Source organism: Euphorbia lathyris, chromosome 1 (genome assembly GCF_963576675.1).
Source record: "Euphorbia lathyris chromosome 1, ddEupLath1.1, whole genome shotgun sequence".
Classification (NCBI taxonomy): Eukaryota; Viridiplantae; Streptophyta; class Magnoliopsida; order Malpighiales; family Euphorbiaceae; genus Euphorbia; species Euphorbia lathyris.
Genome location: NC_088910.1, coordinates 109,796,990 through 109,810,698, shown reverse-complemented (window position 1 = coordinate 109,810,698; position 13,709 = coordinate 109,796,990). Strand labels below are relative to the sequence as shown.

The window sequence follows — 13,709 nt, the reverse complement described above, 5'->3', positions numbered from 1 at the left end:
CTGTTACTCCTACAATTATCTCATATTCTAGATCTTGAATTTTAAATCTAATTCTTATGCTTTTAGTTATGATTATTTCTCTTGTACTATTTGGACAGTTATAAGTTTGTGGTTCGATTAGTTCACATTTATTCTCATTTATTTGGCTAATATGTACTAAACTTTTGGTTCCTGTATTAATTTCAGCTATACAGTCAGTTGCTCGTAGCTCATTAAATAATATTACTTTTATTCGTAACTTATCTTCATAATATGTATGTAATAAATCTAATGTTCTCGGTTGTCTTATTATTTCTTTCTTAAAACTTAACCTTCCTCCTTCTATCCTAGGTAATAATTTCTGGATTGGTTGTAGTTTTCTAGAATTAAAATCTATACATATTTCGTCTGGTATTGTTATGATGGAATTTTCCTTATGTTCTAGTGGTTCTAATATTTCCTGATATAATTTTGGTACTAATATATCCCTATCATTTTGTTTTCTGATATGATGATTACCTGTAAGGGCATATATCATTTTTGTTTCTATACTAATTACTTTACTTCCTGGGGGCATTCTTATTCCTTCTAATTTATAATAGAGTGTTAAAGCTAGATCTTTATGTTTATCTTCTAATGAGATACTAAAATCTGGTTGAATTGTGAATTTAAGTTTCTGATAAATTAAGTTTCCTCTTACTACTGCTATTAAGGCATCTTGGATATTATCTAATATTCTATCATCTAATACATATATTTGAATAGGAGTATCGATATTTTTCTGAAAATATGCTTTTATAGTGAATTCTATTCCTCCAAAGTAAATATTCCTATATTTCTTTGCTTCTTTATGTGATAATTTGGATAATTCTCTTTTTATTACGTCATTTGTTATTAAATTTATCCTTGCTCTACCATTTATAGTAGTTGTATCTATAATATTCTCATGCTTCTGAACAATATATCGTATATTTTTATTTCTCTCAAACCATTTTGTTTTAAATATCTTATTTACAGATAGCTCTTCAGTTTCATCTTGTATTTTCTGATAAATATCTGGTTTAAAACTTAAAGTTTGAGTTATACCACCTTCATAAGTATCCATTTGATAGTAGATATTAGTATTTTCTGTATGGGTTTGTTCTGTTATTTCTTTATTCTCTTCCATTGATTAAAGCTTGAATATGTCTGTAACTTTCAGTAATTATTTGTTTTTGAATTTCTATTGTCTCTTCTTGCTCTCTATGTTTTTCTTCTAATCGTTTTACTTCATCTTCTAAGTCAAAAACTCTTTTTTGTAATTTTATCTTTTCAATACGCTTAGCATCTAAAGCACCTTGTGCTACTTCTAATTGTCTATCTTTTAATTCCATAATTTGTAATGCTCTTCTACAACTTATAATATGTTGATTGATATCCTGATTATAAATTAATGGTTTTTCAGCAATAATCCTAAGACTTTCAACTGGTATATCCATTATCTAGTGTGTATAATTCTGAAAAATCACGATTGTGAAATTAATTAGACATTTAATCATTTCTACTTTTCTTATTAACATTATATGCCTATTTAGATCACTAGTTCCTATATTAAGGAGATGTTGGTAATATTCTAATAATATAATTAATTTGCCTAATAGAATAGAAATTTCTAAACTATTGCTTAAATCTAATTCAATTATGCCGCTTGTAATTTTATCAACTGCTTTCCTATGAATATTAAGCTGTGATGCAAACATACTGGTATATGAAGATGACATAGTGATTTCAAAAAGTTCAAACTATTTGTGAGATCCTTTGAAGGCTCTGATACCATTTTATGTGGACCGTTTTTTCTGATGTGTATAATGTGTGCAGGATCGCTCTTATGACCCTAAAAAGGGTAGGAAGACAAACGACTGCTGAAGTAAACATTGTTAAATGAAATTTAACATCCATAATATATTAAACTTTTAAGTGTAACTAATGATAACAAATTAATTTAATTAGAACAAGAGTTATAGAGGAACTCTAGTATACCTTTCAAAGCAATCCTCAGTGGAGACTTCTGAACTCTGCCTGACACCCTCTCATTATCATCATGGGTTATGGCTGTGTTCCAGCATCTCTACACACCTCTTGGAGTCGTCTGAAGGCTAACTATTGTTGCTTTATAACTCTGGATCTTTTTAAACTAATATGCTATACGGAAGTTAAACTTAAGTAGTTAACAACTATGGATGCTAAAAGGGGAAGTTTAGAAAGCCATGGATATAGAGAGAAAGAAAGCTTTTATTGCTCAAAGCAAGTTATGTCTCATACATCATATGTCTTCTCCTTATATAGGTAGAAGATCAAAGGTGAAATTACCAAAAAGGAGATTACATCATCACAAAAGTTAAAAGTACAAACTTTTAGGTTACACGTGTCGAATGCTTCTTATTTTGCTCTTCCACCTCAAGCTTTACATCTTGCCACTAATCTCTAATGTTTCCACCTCATGCTTCTTCTTTGGACACATGTCTCTTCATATCTTCATGTCTTGCCACGTGTTGATCTTATTGCCACCTTTTCTTTAGGTATTGACACCTCGTTCTTATATTTCTTATTTTTCTTATCCATTTTTATCTCATTTTCTAAATAAATGGATCCTCCTCTTTTCCTGGATGGGCTTCTTCTTTGGGCCTTATGGAGTCAATATTCATGGGCTCAGGTCTTATGGGCTCAATTCTAATTAAACATGATTTTCTTGGGCCATATATAGATTCATAATGGGCTAATGTATCTGAACTATGTTTATATTTCTTATCCATCAATTTCGTATGCATTTCTATCAAAATTTGTTGACTCGTTTCATCACCCATTTCCATTAAATAGTTGATAGTTATCATTTCTTCAACTTCTCCATGATTCGATCTGGATATACCAGTTGAAAGTCTTAGGATTATTGCTGAAAAACCATTAATTTATAATCAGGATATCAATCAACATATTATAAGTTGTAGAAGAGCATTACAAATTATGGAATTAAAAGATAGACAATTAGAAGTAGCACAAGGTGCTTTAGATGCTAAGCGTATTGAAAAGATAAAATTACAAAAAAGAGTTTTTGACTTAGAAGATGAAGTAAAACGATTAGAAGAAAAACATAGAGAGCAAGAAGAGACAATAGAAATTCAAAAACAAATAATTACTGAAAGTTACAGACATATTCAAGCTTTAATCAATGGAAGAGAATAAAGAAATAACAGAACAAACCCATACAGAAAATACTAATATCTACTATCAAATGGATACTTATGAAGGTGGTATAACTCAAACTTTAAGTTTTAAACCAGATATTTATCAGAAAATACAAGATGAAACTGAAGAGCTATCTGTAAATAAGATATTTAAAACAAAATGGTTTGAGAGAAATAAAAATATACGATATATTGTTCAGAAGCATGAGAATATTATAGATACAGCTACTATAAATGGTAGAGCAAGGATAAATTTAATAACAAATGACGTAATAAAAAGAGAATTATCCAAATTATCACATAAAGAAGCAAAGAAATATAGGAATATTTACTTTGGAGGAATAGAATTCACTATAAAAGCATATTTTCAGAAAAATATCGATACTCCTATTCAAATATATGTATTAGATGATAGAATATTAGATAATATCCAAGATGCCTTAATAGCAGTAGTAAGAGGAAACTTAATTTATCAGAAACTTAAATTCACAATTCAACCAGATTTTAGTATCTCATTAGAAGATAAACATAAAGATCTAGCTTTAACACTCTATTATAAATTAGAAGGAATAAGAATGCCCACAGGAAGTAAAGTAATTAGTATAGAAACAAAAATGATATATGCCCTTACAGGTAATCATCATATCAGAAAACAAAATGATAGGGATATATTAGTACCAAAATTATATCAGGAAATATTAGAACCACTAGAACATAAGGAAAATTCCATCATAACAATACCAGACGAAATATGTATAGATTTTAATTCTAGAAAACTACAACCAATCCAGAAATTATTACCTAGGATAGAAGGAGGAAGGTTAAGTTTTAAGAAAGAAATAATAAGACAACCGAGAACATTAGATTTATTACATACATATTATGAAGATAAGTTACGAATAAAAGTAATATTATTTAATGAGCTACGAGCAACTGACTGTATAGCTGAAATTAATACAGGAACCAAAAGTTTAGTACATATTAGCCAAATAAATGAGAATAAATGTGAACTAATCGAACCACAAACTTATAACTGTCCAAATAGTACAAGAGAAATAATCATAACTAAAAGCATAAGAATTAGATTTAAAATTCAAGATCTAGAATATGAGATAATTGTAGGAGTAACAGAATATGATAGTACATATGCACTATTATTAGGATACGACTTTTTAAATAAAATAAAATATAAGATAAATAATGAAGGAATTACGATAGAGGACCAAAACAAAATACGGTATATAAATAAAATATGAACATACGACAACAACTTGATAAAAAAGAGAATAACCTCGTCTAATGAATAAATTTCTTCGGTCCCAACTTGGTCCAATGGGCTTAACGAATAACCTCGCTTAATGCATTAACGAATAAATACAAATGAAGTCTTTATAGGCCCTATGTAAATATAAATGAATAATCACTATATAATATATCATGAATACATTTCATCCAATGACTAATTTTCAAACACATTAATAAGTCATATTTTTTCGAAAAATGCCTCCAAAGTTGATTGTTTCTTTCCTCCCCCAAAATGCATCTGATCCTTGATTTTGTGTAAAGCATGCACCACTTCTGGAATATTTTGATCATGTTGCACCAGGTAATTTTGTATAGTGACAATAGCTTGAAAAGCTTCTCTTGAGGACACTTGTGGTATAGTGATACTATCATCGGGTTCGGGATCATTTGCCTCATCATTTAGTCTAAAAGTATCATCTAAATGAATTATTATTCATTTATCGATAAATAAATATTATATTCATTAATCGATAAATAAATAATCTCACCAAATGAATATTTTTTTTTTGGTCCCAAAGGTATTCATTTATCGAGGTTCTACTGTACATGTTAAATTTGGCTGAGATGTTCATTGCCCACTTCAGCCTACACAACACCGAAATAGAGAGTACGGTGTTGTTTGATAAACTGAAAATTAAGTGCTAAAAAACATAAGTATTGAATTTTAAGTGCTGAATATTATAAGTGTTAAAAATATTGAGTGATATAATTATTATAAAAATATTAGTTGATAATGTTTAACTTAAAATGTTAAGTTAAATATTTTGATTTATCAAAATAAGTGTTTTTTAACTTAATTTACTAATTTAAGTGGTGGAGAAATAATTGTTATCAAACGCACTTAAAGTAAATAAGTGCTTAATATTTTAATTTAAGTCATTAAGTGGGTTATCAAACAAGGCCATATCTCTAGGATAATTTGGAAAATTAATTTTACTCATATATGAAATAATATAATGTTATCTCCATGTTAGAAATTCTATTTAATTTTAATCTTGTGATAGTGTAATTAATAGTCTACTTTAATATTATGTTGATATTTTCTACTTTGATTGAAATCCAATATGCTTGGACAAAGATAAGATTAGAGAATGTTAAATAAGGAAATGAGAGGTAAAGTAGAGAAGGCCAACATATTTAACTTCCAAATCTCATCAATTTTAAACCTCAATTAACCTTTAAAATCTTTGGTCTCCAAGAATTTTTTACTTCCAAGCAAGGAAGATACTTTTAATTATTTAACATTAAAATAATATCAAATTTAACTTAATGTTTTAAGAAAAATATAAAATATAGATTTAACTCTAATGTATAAAATGTTGTAAATTTAACAGTAACATTTCTAAGCAATATCAATTTTAATCTTGTACTATTGAAAATTTTGAAAGACTAGTTTGATTGTTATTTAACTACCACATCAGACCTTCCAAACAGGTTTATCGATAAATTTAAGCAGTTTCGTACATTCATTTGTTGGTTTTTTTTGTAACTATATTCATAATATTGTAAATATTTTAGGCAGTTTGATTAAAAAAATTATAATTAACTTATATGTAGCATATTTAACTTTTAGCATTTTACCAGAATCTTTTATAATTTTGTTAGTAATACACTAAATATTTTAGGCATAATTGATATTTGGAAGGTTCGAGGTGATAATTAAATACCAGTTAACCATTAATTTTCGATAATGTATCACTAAAATTGATCTTGTTTGAAAACGTTAGGGTTAAATTTGCATCATTTCATACGTTCAGCTAAATCTGCACTTCCCTTAAACGTTAGAGTTAAATTTGGTCTTTATCCCTGATATCGTATGAAACAACTCATGACACGTGGCACTACATAGGCCCTCAAATCAATTGCCACGTATAACAATACAGATATTCGGATCAACCAGAGTGCTTCTATGGAACATTCCTCACTAACGGAAACACTCATATGGCTAGGGCAGAAGCATCGTATCACGGACTTCTCCCAAAATCAAAATCCTAATAGAAGAAGAGACCCAATATAAAAGGGACTCCTAGAAGAATAATAAGGGTTTGACTCAACCTTATAAATAAACAGGTATGATCGCACAAATGATACATTAACAATGCTATTTCACAACTAGTCTTTACCTATTCAACCCTTCCAAAACACCTATTGATTTAGTCATCGGAGTGGGTTTGTCGGACTCCAGACCCTCTTTAACTTTTGGTTTTGTTTTGCAAGTTGATTCCGAAAAACTCAGCAGGATATCTAGACTTTCAATCACACGTTCAGATAATAAAACTGAATGAGGAATTCCTTCATGTGAATACTATTGGACTGTTTGGTACAACAATAAAATTACTCTTCCTCAATAATTTGGAAGATAAAATTTATCTTTATTAGCAAATTTTAATTTAAAAGAACATGAAAAAGTGATAGAAAAGAAAGGTGGAACCACAAAATGCGGAGGCCATAACTTGCATTAAATGAGGAGTAGGAAGATGATTGTATAAATAATAAAATATTATTTGTTTGGGAATGGATAAAAAGATGGTTGGTTCATACATTATTGATCCTTGTTTTAATGGTTGTTTGTAAAATGTGAGGATGTGAGGCTGTGACAACAACCCAATAAATAATTTCGTCAAAACATTCATTTATTTCTCATACAAAACGTCTAAAACAAAAAATAATATTCTCTAATTCCACGAAATATTAAATTATATATATTCTAAAAAAAAACTTATAAAACTAAGGGTTAATTTAAAAAAACACATGGTTTCATAGATCAGAAATTCTAAAATTCAATAAGTTTCTAGAATTTAAAATTCCGAAATTCTAGAATTTTTTAGAATTTCATAGCTCTGGAATTTTTGAAATTTCATATTTCAAAAATTCTGGAATTCCAGAATCTGAAGAATTCTGGAATTCCATAATCTAACGAATTCTAGAATTCCAGAATCTGAAGAATTCTGCAATTTCAGAATCTAAAGAATTCCAAAATCTGGAAATTCTAGAATTTCAGGATATTTGAAATTTCTGAATTTTTGAAATTCTGAAATTTCAGAATCTGGAAATTCTGGAATTTCAAAAATTCAGAAATTCCAGATATTCTGAAATTCCAGAAATTTTGGAATTTTGAAAAATTCTAGAATTTCAGAATCTGAAGAATTGAAATTATAGAATTTCAAAAATTCTGAAATTCCAGAATATGAAAATTCTGGAATTTTAAAAATTCTAAAATTTTAAAAATTCTAGAATTTCAAAAATTCTGAAATTCCAAAATCTGAAATTCCAAAATCTGAAATTTCAGAATCTGGAATATCAAAAATTCTGAAATTTCAGAAATTCCAGATATTCTGAAATTTCAGAAATTTTGGAATTTTGAAAAATTCTAGAATTTCAGAATCTGAAGAATTGAAATTCTAGAATTTCAAAAATTCTGAAATTCCAGAATATGAAAATTCTGGAATTTCAAAAATTCTAAAATTTAAAATTCTAGAATTTCGAAAATTCCGAAATTCCAAAATCTGGAATTTCAGAATCTGGAATATCAAAAATTCTGAAATTTCAAAAATTTCAGAAATTCTAGATATTCTGAAATTTTGAAAATTCTGAAATTTCAAAAATTCTGGAATTTCAAAAATTCTTGATGATTTGGATGATTACTACGTTGTTGTTTGATTTTATAGAACATTACATTATTTGGACTAATAGTTTTTTACGTGTATGTTAATTGAAATTCAAATGAACAAATTTCTAGGTTTTTTACGCTAGTTCTTTTTGTACTTAGTTGAATTTAAATTGAATTTTAATTATACTAAGAGACTATATCATATAACAGGATGGATAACCATATATTATATTATATTTTAGTTAATTGGGTTAAATGAGTCAATCCGTGTAATTTTTACATTTTTATGTTTTTATGTTTCTACGTTTTTTTTTTTTTTGTTTGTTTAATTTTTAATTAGATTTAGTTAAATGGGTTAAATGGGTCAACCCATATAACTCATTTAATAAATGGGTTGGGTCATTTTGACCTCTATACAAATAGGTTATTACAACCCATTTATTAAATGGGTTGGATTGGGTCAACCCATTTATTAAATAGGTTGGGTCAATCTTTTTAGCCATTTTAACACCTCTACTACAGATTATATGGGATTTGTCTTCCCTTTGTACAACATTGTTCACCCGTTTGGGTAAGACAAAGTTTGCTGCCTTGCAACTTGTTGTTAGTGGGAAGTGTTGTAAAAATTGGTGAATTCCGCGACTAATTGGCCGATATATCGCTATCGTTAATTTTGTATAACTGGTCGGTATAAGTCGGGAATCTGATTTTCTGCCGTCTAGGCGGTTCAAATTGGATTAAATCAGACAAGTCGGGTTAGGCAAAAAAAAATCGGCTGAAACGAGTTAAAATCGGCTCAATTTATAAATTATAATTAGTAAAAAATAATACAAGTAATTAGTGTTAACTAATAACTATTTTATTATTTATTTAAAATAAATATTTATATTTTTCTATTATATAATATTTATTATTATTATATTTAGATAGTATAATTTATATTTTAAATGTGTTTATATAATATTTATTTAGTATAAATCGAAAAAATAGAAAAAAAAAATTCGATTAATTCCCGATTAATCTTCGATGGTCTTGTCCTCCCGACTAACGCTTAACGACTTTTACAACACTGTTAGTGGGTTGTTTCCATAACTAAATTAATATATGGCAAATGATATATACAACCCTTAGGGTTGTATATATGCATTAATTCTACATATATTTTCAATAAAATAAAATAAAATTTTAAATCTAAAGCATTTATTTGTATTGGAAATATAATTAGTTTACTAGTTTTTATGAGTATTTAATAATTTAATTTTTAGGTATTAATAAATTTTACTATAAAATTATCTTGAAAAACTAAATTAACACTAAATATAGTAATTTGTGGGGTTTTATTTACAGCCCTTAGGGCTGTAAATATCAGGACCCTTAATATATTAAATATTTTCATTAAGTAAAAAAAAAAATTATTTTAATAAATAAAAATATTTAGGTTACAACTTTATGGCAATTTATTATTTAATACTTTTAAACTAAAATATTTATTTCGTAATATTTAATTTTTAATTTTATCATATTCAACCTTAACACATAAGATTTCAATCATTTGATTTGATGATCAAATTATTTTATCTTTGTATTAGTAGTAAATCTAAAAAAGTGCAGAGCTAAGATAAAAAAAAAAAAATTAAAAAAAAAAAAAGCTAAAATATATTACTTTATTAAAATAGGGCTTAATACTTCATTTGCACCGTGAAGTTGTCCAAAAAGTTTGATTACCCCATAAACTTTTAAAGTGTTCTGATAACCCTCTCAACTTGCATAAAATGTTTAGTTAAACTTGCACAAAATGTAATCAATTGATCACTCGATTGCAAAAAAAAAAATAAGTTAAATGCGGAATATGTATTGCATGAGTCTTAAAAAAAAAAGTAAAACAATCAAAATCGGGGTATACGGTTCCAATATTAGAAAAGAAAAATTTTATAGTTCAGCAAATAATAATTTCATTTTTAATTTATTTTTAAATTATGTAATAACATTATAAGATACGTGATCTATAATAGAAATAAAAAAAAAATCATAAATGATAATACAAGTCATAAAAAGAACATTTAAATTAAAAAATAAAAAATTATAAATCACATATTTTTAGTAATTTTACATCCATATAAAAATACTTGTAATCCGGTCATCAATCATTTAGAATCTTCCATATAAAAATAATTCTGTAGATAAAAGAAAAAGTAAAATTTGTGAGTTAAATCAGGATTTGAGATTTTAAACTGGATTATAGGACAAAAGTGAGGAATGTTTATTTTTCACCGTACTTGGATCTGATATGGACTCCTCAAATTGACATAGACAATACGACAAAGATTTCTCAATCACGTTTTAATTAACACCATTATTTTCTGCAAACACGAATCTAATTCTTACTAATTTTATATCCATTGAATTTATTCATTAAGCTTTATCTCCTTCGTCCTTATTATCACCCTTCTTGTATTATTAACAAAAAAAAAATCAGCTTTTTTTTGTTTCCTTGCTAAATATTTGTGGGAACCACAAAGTTTAAGCCTTTCTATAAATTGTAATCTTCTGTATTTCTTCTCATATTCAACACAATGAAGTCTTCTTCTTCTTTTTTCTGCTACATATTTGCCACCATTTTCATCCTCCAAATTACAAGCTCATTCCCAAAAAACACAGACACCCAATACATAAAAACATCCTGTAATTCCACAAATTACCCAAAATTATGCTACCATTCACTTTCAATCTATGCAAGCACAATCAAAACAAGCCCCAAATTACTAGCTGATGCAGCCCTAAATGTGACACTGAAAGCAACATCATCAACATCTAGATTGATGAAGAGGATATCAAGGAGACATGGTTTAAGCCATAGAGTGAGTGCAGCCGTAGCAGATTGTGTTGAAGTGGTTGGGGACTCTGTGTTTGAGCTTCAAAGGTCGATTGGGGAGATGGGTCATGCTAAAGATCCAAACTTTTATCAAGTGATGGATAATGTTCAGACATGGGTTAGTGCTGCTTTGACAGATGATGACACGTGTGTGGATGGATTTGCTGGAGATTCTATGAAGTGGGGGAAGGTGAAGAGTGTTATTAGAAAACATATTGTGAAGATTTCTCATTATACTAGTAATGCTTTGGCTCTTCTTAATGTTTATGTTTCATCACATGAATCTTAATTATTTATTATTGGGTTTGTCTTAATTGGTGATTATAAGAAAATTAATTGACGTATTAAATGAGTTGTGATTTAGTTTGGAAGTAGTTGGTTTGGTAATATGTTTTACACATTTCCTCTGTAGATATCATTTTCATGGCTTGTTTCAATAATAGAGTTTTGAAGTTGGGATACAAATGCCAAGTTCTAGGTTTGCTGTGTACTAAATTTACATGAAAATCTACAATTTAGGAATACATGTTTTGACGAAGGTTTTGGAAGAGAGTTGAAATTTGGAAAGTATAGATGTATCCTTAATTTTATTGTACGCTACTGAAAATTTGACCATACTAATCTCACTATTATTTTGATTATTACATTGGATATTTCAAATAATTTTATTTCGTATATTTTAGTTGATTGTTTACCACGGAAAACATTTTAACTACTTTCACAATTTTTCTTAGGATTAGCTTATATGACGAACTTAGTTTAAAATATTTTACAGTACTGCGATACAGATTAAAAAACTGCGAAGATAATTGTCTTCGCAGTTACCGCAATCCAATTCTAGTGTATGACACTTTGAAAGTATTTCGCCACTCAATTGTTTTCGTAGTTATGAAAACGTTCTGCAGTGGAAGCAAATGCAAAGAAAATTCAAATCACTAATATGAATTTCCTCTGCAGTTGTTTCCAGTGCGGAATGTTTTCATGACTGCAAAACTATCGCGTTGCTACAATGAGAGGATCTCTAACATATTAAATTATGCAAATACATCCCAAAATAAATTTTCAATGCATAAACATGCTACCAAACACATTTCTAAGCCTAATAATGTCTTAAATCATAGGAAATACTAAACCCTAAACATTCTATGGTTTCTTGTTATTTGATGTAAGGAAATTGAAACTTAGCTTCTTTCCAATATTTGTCATTGAATTTGATGCAAAAATCTGTCCAAAATTGTAAAAGTTTTTCAAAGGTGTTATCGCCTTGACAGGATTTCACATTTGTTTCTTGTCCGCAGTATAAGGTTTGAGCGAAATAGGGATATTACAGGAATATGAACAATGAAAGTATCTAACCTGGTAAGATGTTTATAATGAGTCTAAATATGTAATGAGTCTTTTAATTGAGCCAGTTTTATAAGTTACCTATATCCATGGTTGTCAAAACTGGGCCGGTCAAACAACCGGAAAAGATAAAGGGTCAAGGGTTTGAGGTTTAACCCGGATCCAACTGGGGTTCAACCGGTATTCAAAAATCATGTGCAAATTATACTTCTATTCATATTTAATCTTATAACATAGTATAATATCAACTATATTTATAAAGTTATACTAATATAATAACATTTATTTAATATCATGATATCAAATTAATAAATTTAACATGACAAATAAATATAAAAATTAAAGAAAATATATACTTTTAAAATTAATAGTGACTATTTTTTTATTAATAACTAACATGTAAATATGCTAGAAAATGACCTAAGCGAGGAAATGGAAATGGAACTAGTGGGGGCAAGGAAATGAAGACGTGGGGAAAAAGAGAATGTCGACCCTTAGGGTGACCAGGAAACTGGACTAGGTTTTAAGACATGGACAGACCCTTCCAAGCAAAGCAAGGATAAGTCTGTCACTAAAGTTAATGATGTAGCGAGACCTGAGGATCAGGTCAGCCAAGACCAATGAGTTGCCTAAGCTTGTCGGGGTATGGGGAACCCCCGGGCGGTTCGGGCACTTGGTGAACTGCTGAAAGCTTACACCTCGAGAGTGGTCTTTTTGATTGAGACTATTGTAAATAAAGCGAGAATGGAGGCGATTAAAAGTAAATTTGGTTATGAGGGTTGTTTTGTAGTGGATGTGAGAGGGCATAGTGGAGGTTTGGCTCTTTTGTGGAAAAGAGCGAATGAAGTCGAGGTGAAATCCTTTTCGGATCATTATAATGAGGCTATTGTGCAGGGAGATAGGCTAGGAGCCTTGATGTTGATCAGGTTTTATGGGTACGCTGATAGGGTTAGGCATAAGGAGTCCTAGGACCTCCTTGGGACCTTAGCCTATAATCCTACACTACTTTGGCTTGTGGTAGGAGACTTTAATTATGTTCTGAGTCAGGAAGAAAAGGTTGATGGTCTGGCTTACCCCCAACATCTAATGAAGCAGTTCTTAGAAAGCATAGCTGACTGTGAATTGATGGAACTTCAAATGACTGGTAGCCGATTCACTTGGGATAGAGGGAAATGATCAAGAGGTTGGATCCGTGAAAAATTAGATAGAGCATTCGGATCAGTTGATTGGTGTAGTAGATTTACACAGTGTGTGGTTAAGAATTTGTTGACTTGCTACTCGGATCATTCGCCCATTCTAGTTGAACCTGGCGGGTTACCTAAGAAGAAAGTTAATTCTCGATTCAGGTTTGAGAGAGCTTGGACAAATGAGGCGGATT

The 13,709-nt window shown here is 29.0% G+C and overlaps 1 protein-coding gene across 1 annotated transcript; it reads left to right on the top strand.

Moving 5' to 3' along the window:
- The first annotated feature begins 10,595 nt into the window (after positions 1-10,595).
- Positions 10,596-11,358, top strand: LOC136213375 (pectinesterase inhibitor 10-like). Its single transcript, XM_066002823.1, has one exon. The coding sequence runs from the start codon at positions 10,689-10,691 to the stop codon at positions 11,274-11,276; it is 588 nt and encodes a 195-aa protein (XP_065858895.1). The 5' UTR covers positions 10,596-10,688; the 3' UTR covers positions 11,277-11,358.
- Positions 11,359-13,709: the final 2,351 nt, after the last annotated feature.